Genomic DNA, 7,194 nt, shown 5'->3' with positions numbered 1-7,194 from the left:
GATAATGTTTTATGACACAATAAACACATTGGATGTTGTTTATTTACAACAGATTCTATGAAACCCATCTTCAGATACTCTGGCAAATAGCCACGAGCGTATTTCTTTTTTTGAGACATGGACTCACAATATTTTGTTTGAAGCTGTAGGCACGTGCTCACTCTCACAAATCTAACTGCGTACTGACCAGTGCGACCGCCAACAAAAGCACCTGCGCCATGTATCATCTGCGCATGCCTCTTGCTCATTGTGGATTAGGTTTGGGGGGGCGCCGGCTACCAGCTCTGCTTGTCTGTTACAACTGGGTGGTGGGGGAGATGCGCGAGCTATTCTGAGACGAGGCTCTTTTCTTTGCGGTTGCACTATAGAACCATTTAATTTCACTTACATAACGTGAACTAAACTTATGCGAGGGCGATACAAATAGTATATTTTCAGAAATTTAAATTGTCACGGGGAATTTTATGAAAACCTAATGAAAATATTTTTAAATAATGCTATGAAAATTTTTAAAAAGTCAATTGAATTAAAAAAAAGGAAAGTGCTTCAGTATCGGACAAAACCCCTACCGCCCACCATGAAAGATGGAACGCCCACTAGTGGGCGGTAGGGACCAGGTTGACTACCACTGATCTACATGTATATGTATATTATCTACAGAGATTATGTTTGTTATATCACAATTTATCTTTGTTACGTATCTCAAACCGTTGTCTAACAGCATGCAATATGCTTCCTGGGATTTTCTGGTGTTTGTCCTGTAAAGCCTCTATTACCCTTTGAGTTTGTTGGATAGGTGGAGTGGCATGGAGTGGGGTGGGATGGGGAAAAGAAAAAAGAAAGAAAGAAAGAAAGAAAGAACGAAAAGAAAGAAAGAAAGAAAGAAAGAAAGAAAGAAAGAAAGAAAGAAAGAAAGAAAGAAAGAAAGAAAAAGATATAATTTAGATTTATGTTTCAGGAACTATAGAGAGAACACTATGGAATGAAAGAACAGATAACATATTTAAACATATACGTAAAATTCTAGCTTATGGCAAAGATTTTTATTCTCTTCCTACTGTACATAAATAAATCACAATTTTCCTTTGGGTTAAACTACATGTTATATTAAAATACTGTACATGGTGTAGAACTCTCTCTCTTTCTGCATGCAGTAGTATAATTAAAAATGAAGTTTGATACCTCTTATTTAATTTGCTCCTAATTGTGGCTTGATTGGCTGGATTCACCTTTTACTTGAAAATATAAACCTTAGCTTGGACTCTTAGAACATGCAAATCCAAAAGCAAATGACCTTGATTATGGCTTTGTAAGGTGTGTGATTCTAACTCCTGCAGCTGAACTTCTCTCTTGCATTCCACTTTCAGCCCATTTTTCCTAAGGAAAAGATGCTCTGCTCTATTGATCAGAGAAATAAAGAGGCAGGTACTATGGAAAGATGCTCTAGGTGCTAAAATGTGAGTGANAGAACATGCAAATCCAAAAGCAAATGACCTTGATTATGGCTTTGTAAGGTGTGTGATTCTAACTCCTGCAGCTGAACTTCTCTCTTGCATTCCACTTTCAGCCCATTTTTCCTAAGGAAAAGATGCTCTGCTCTATTGATCAGAGAAATAAAGAGGCAGGTACTATGGAAAGATGCTCTAGGTGCTAAAATGTGAGTGAGTTGAATCACTTTGTAACTCTAAACATTTTCTACATACTGCCATTCTGTAACAGAAATATGTTATATGGCTTATTTATTATAATTTCAAATAAGGAATGGTGAGGAAGAGTGTTTTAGCATACTGACCCAGATAATTGAGAAAGACACTTCCCTTTTTCCCATCCACTTTCCCACTCTTCAGGTGTGTGTGTGTGTGTGTGTGTGTGTTGGTTCAGGCAATGGAGAGGAATGAAGAATATACATATTTTACAGAGTTATATATTTCCATGTGCCTAGGGAATCCCCTTTCTAGATAATAGGAGACCTTATATATTGATTCCAAATTGATATAACTAGATCTCTTGTGGACAGTATCCATATGAATAAAATGTTATTGATGATTAATCACAATATTTATACAATTTTATCCCTATTATTTTCACCTGATTTTATAATTCTTAAATGAGTGTAATTATCTGATATTTTAAAAATGTTTCTTATGATAATTTAAACTAGTGTAAAAGACAGAAAAACCAAAGAGAGGATAAATATGTATTAGAACACATCTCATGTATTACATAACCAGTACACAGAATATACTAAACAAAATGAAAGCATTTCTCATGTAAAATATTTTATATGACACAATTAGGTTATTAACATGTATTTGATTTTTTTAACAATTGCACATTATGAAACAATATGAAATAATGTTTTCTCCTAGCATCACATCTCAGTTAGGTAAACTCAAACTCAGTGCAGTCAATTAATCTCCATGCAGCCTATATATTACTGTGATAACCTGCTAGTCAGAATGAACTATTCTGTCAACTGCTTTGAAAAAAAAAATCAAGCTATATTATCTTTACAAAATTGCTACAGTCTACTAAGGAAGTTATCTGAAAAAATATTAGATAAGGCAAGTCAAGTTTCTGATAATTATGTTTAATTATAAATCTCTTTATGTTCACAATATATGCTCTGAAACTGTCCAGAGTATCAAAGTCAGAGTGACTAGTTTATGTCTTGTTGTATTTTCATTTTCCATTTTTTTGAAGATAGGAATAATAGTTGATTCCTTCAGTCATTTGCCAGATCATCGGGATTTCTCAAACATAATTGGTAAGGATATGAAAATACCGTGATGTAATGCTTTGGTATATTTAAATGAAATTTAATCTGATGTTGGAGATTTAAATATGTTGAAATAAACATATATTCTTGCTCCTTCTTAATCTTGCCTCTTCATTTATTTTTTTAAAGAAAAGTGCCTTGGGAAACACTTGCATTACACAAGCACATATATCATCTACACATACATATATATTATATAGAGAGATTATGGTTGTTATATCACTATTTATCTTTGTTATGTGTCTCAAAGCGTTGCCTAAGAGCCTGCAATATGCTTCCCGGGATTTTCTGGTGTTTGTCCCGTAAAGCCTCCACTGCCCTTTGAGTCTGTTGGAGAGGTGGGATGGCATGGGGTAGAGTGGGATGAGGAAAAGAAAGAAAAAAAATGATATAATTTAGATTTATGTTTCAGGAATTATAGAGAGAACATTGCGTTCTATGTCCAGCTCATTTTTCCTATAAGGAAAAGATGCTCCATTCTATTGATCAGGTGCTATAGAAAGGTGCTCTAGGAGCTATGAAATTCTGCAAATATGACTAGGTTGAATCACTTTGTAACTCTAAACATTTTCTACCTATGCCATTCTTCAACAGAAATATGTTATTTTATTATAATTTCAAATAAGGAATGGTGCGGAAGAGTGTTTTAGTATACTTGCCCAGAGAACTGAGAAAGCCACTTCCCTTTCTCCCATCCACTTTTCCATTTGTGTGTTTGTGTGTGTGTGTGTGTGTGTGTGTGTGTGTGCATGTGTGTCTATTTGTCTGTCTGCCTGCCTGCCTGTTTCACCTAAGATATGCAGATGATACCACTCTAATGGCAGAAAGTGAAGAGAAACTAAAGAGCCTCTTGATGCGGGTGAAGAAAGAGAGTGCAAAAGTTGGCTTGAAACTCAACATTAAGAAAACCAAAATCATGGCATCCGGCCCTCTCAATTCCTGGCAAATAGATGGGGAAGAAATGGAGGTAGTGACAGATTTTATCTTCCTGGGCTCCAAGATCACCACAGATAGGGACTGCAGCCAAGCAATTAAAAGACGCTTGTTCCTGGGGAGGAAAGCTATGGCAAATCTAGACAGCATACTTAAAAGCAGAGACATCACCCTGTCAATAAAAGTACGTATAGTCAAGGCCATGGTTTTCCCAGTTGCAATGTATGGCTGTGAAAGTTGGACCATGAGAAAGGCTGAGCGCCAAAGAATTGAAGCTTTTGAACTATGGTGCTGGAGAAGGCTCCTGCAAGTCCCTTAGACTGCAAGGCAATCAAACCAGTCAGTCCTAGAGGAGATCAACCCTGACTGCTCTTTAGAAGGCCAGATCCTGAAGTTGAAACTCAAATACTTTGACCACCTAATGAGAAGGAAGGATTCACTGGAGAAGAGCCTAATGCTGGGAAAGATTGAGGGCAATAGAAGAAGGGGATGACAGAGAATGAGGTGGCTGGATGGAGTCACTGAAGCAGTAGGCATGAGCTTAAATGGACTCCAGAAGATGGTAGAGGACAGGAAGGCCTGGAGGAACATTGTCCATGGGGTTGCGATGGATCGGACACAACTTCACAACTAACAACAACAACAACTGCCTGTTTCAGCAATGGAGCGAAATGAGGAACCAAGTTGTTTAAAAATCTTATACGTTTTGGTGTGCTTAAGGAATCTTCTGTTTGACTAATGGGAGACCTTATACAGTATATTGATTCCAACTTGGTATAACTACATCTCTTGTGGCCAGTATCTTTATGAATAAAATATTATTGGTGATTAATCACAACATTCATACAATTTCCTCCCTATAATTTTCACCTGATTTTATAATAATCAAGTGGGTGTAATTGCCTGGATTTTTAAAAAAATGTTTATTATCATCATATAACTTATTTTAAAAGAGAGAAAAACAAAAGAGAGAGGAAATATATAATTAGCACACATCTCATGTACTATATAACTAATATAGTTTATATTAAACAATGTAAAAGCATTTATCCTATAAAATACATTTTATATGATACAATTATTATTAACATGTATGTGATATTTTAACAATAGCGCATTGTTATTTTATATGAAATATTTGTCTTTAGCATCACATTTCAGATAAACCCATATTTTCCTAAAACATAAATGGGTCTATTGCTCATGCAATGAAATTCTTTGGATTGAAAATAAGAAAACCCATCCTTTGACCCAGGCATCCTAATTCATTATTACCCAATCCTCAAGCTACCATTTCCTAATAAAGCTGTTAACCTCCAACGATGGAAGATCATGTGGAAAAACATATTATTTCGAGGTCTTTCACTTGGGATTCAGCAATAAATGTGGGATTGAAATTGTTCTTATACATGACCTATGTGTTCTCTCCTTATTTTGTCAGAATTATTAACAGGATTAAATAACACTGGCCAGGACTATATGCTAGGTTTGAGATTGGAAGCACTGGTTTTCAATAGTTCCTCTCCTTCTTAAGCAGGCAATTACAAATGATCTTATTGGTGTGAATGACTGTGAGGTGCCCCATGGCTTCACCTTTTTCCTCATTTTATTTAACTTATACATGAAACACCTGGGAGAGGTCATTCAACAATCTGAGACCCCTCATATCACTAATGCAGTGATATTTACCGACATTACAGGCTGAACAGGAGATATATTGAAGTCTTGATTGGTATTTGGATTTGTGAACGACTAGAAGGAGCTAAGAGTTGAATCCCAGCAAGATAGAGTTACTATTATACTGAAGTCATTTGATCACATGAAATTTCTGTCTACTGATCTTGACAAACTTGCAGTCACCCAGAAAAAGTTGGTATGCATTTTGAGGTGCTGGGGTGCTGGAACAGGAGTTTCAAACTGTGTCCTAAGCAATCTTCAACAGGTAAGAAAGCTGTACCTATTCCTGGACTAGGTCTTCAGACAGTGACTCCTGCCTTTGTCATGTCTCAAAATGTTTTCATTTATTCTATGTGAAGCTGCCATTGAAGACAAGCAAGAAGTTGCAAACTAGGGCTTTAGTATGATAGTTATTTTATAGATGTTTTCATTTAAGGTTACAATTAGCCATGTTAAGTAATTTAAATAAGTGATATTTAAACACTGATGGATGAATGGAAGGATGGAGGGATAGCTGGATGGCCAATAGACTTCCACTGACAGTTATGTACCAAACACTCAACTATACTTATGCACATCTAGGTAAAGTATTTCAATAACTTTTACAATCTGTTACTATAGAGTTATAATTTCATGAACAAAGTGTTAATTTGAATGTATATTTTCCCCTTACAACAGAATACACTTACTTTTTCAGCTAATTTTTCAGGAGTTATATCTGGATCATATGGAATTGGTTTTCCAATATGGCTTATAAGTTTAACTGGAAACATTCCATATAGTGGAAAGATAAACCATCGGGTTCGCTCATATAACCATCTCATTGGTCCTGTGTACAAGATTTAGAAAATCTCAGAAACAATTTTAGCAAAGTGCAAAGTTTCATATTAGTCTTTGTTAGAGACCTATATTCAAAAACTAGCAATTTTTAGTAGCGGTATCAGAAGTTACTAATGTAAAGATTTTCCAGTTGAAAGAGAAGAGAATAAGCTATCATATTTGGGCCTTACAATTTGCAAAGTTTAGGTTAAATTTTACAAAGGTTTGAAAATTAGAGTTTAGAAAAGCAGGCTAATCCAGATATGTAAACACACACACAGATCCCAGAAGACTGATAGATGGCAGGATGATGGATAAGTAAGTAGACAGACAGACAGACAGACAGACAGACAGACAGACAGACAGAGTTTCCAGAATAAGCCCAATGCATTTACAGTATATTCTGTAATTTCTGGGTCAGCCCTGTGTCCATATAATCCCATGGCCTTATGTCAATTATAGGAAATGTATTGAATCAGGTTTTCCAGCAAAGCTCTGAAGTTCTGTAGAACTCAGAGTTAGATATTTTCATATATTTCATATTCATATATCTATATATTCATTCAGCATTTTGATGAAGTAGATGAAAAGAGATTAGACAGGAGGAAACTCACATTTATTGTTCTTTAATTGATCTTCATAAAAAGAATTAAATGAACATACTCCCAAATTGATCTACATCAATTATATTTTTTAAATATTTATAGCCCAGGTTTAGCTATTGCTGCTTGAGCTACAGTATCATTGAAATTAAAAATGGCAAGAAAAGATGCAGATGCATAGATTTATAGCCTTAAAAGTAATAACATTCCTGAGAATACATAAAGTTTTACTTACTTATATTTCCATATGTTACATATCCTTCTCTAATGTTTTGTGTAAATACAGGGATGATTGGCTAGAAGAAATAAAAGAAACAAATAATGAGACTTATTTTAATCACCGTACATGAAAGAAATGAAATGTATTGTTTGGACATAAAATAG

At 35.1% G+C, this 7,194-nt stretch overlaps 1 protein-coding gene across 1 annotated transcript in view; it reads right to left on the bottom strand.

The window, feature by feature from the left end:
* Positions 1 to 2,968: 2,968 nt before the first annotated feature.
* Positions 2,969 to 7,194, bottom strand: part of LOC107292681 (transmembrane protein 68-like) — a 13,529-nt gene continuing 9,303 nt past the window's right edge. The window contains exons 4-6 of the mRNA XM_029285198.1: positions 7,046 to 7,106; positions 6,079 to 6,218; positions 2,969 to 3,106 (exon numbers count right to left, since the gene is read on the bottom strand). Coding sequence (XP_029141031.1) covers positions 3,002 to 3,106; positions 6,079 to 6,218; positions 7,046 to 7,106 — 306 coding nt within the window. The 3' untranslated portion in view covers positions 2,969 to 3,001. The remainder of the gene's footprint in view (positions 3,107 to 6,078; positions 6,219 to 7,045; positions 7,107 to 7,194) is intronic.

The sequence above is a fragment of the Protobothrops mucrosquamatus genome, unplaced genomic scaffold, assembly GCF_001527695.2.
Source record: "Protobothrops mucrosquamatus isolate PMUCROS unplaced genomic scaffold, P.Mucros_1.0 scaffold1401, whole genome shotgun sequence".
Classification (NCBI taxonomy): domain Eukaryota; kingdom Metazoa; phylum Chordata; class Lepidosauria; order Squamata; family Viperidae; genus Protobothrops; species Protobothrops mucrosquamatus.
This window is presented reverse-complemented; position numbering and strand designations above follow the sequence as displayed.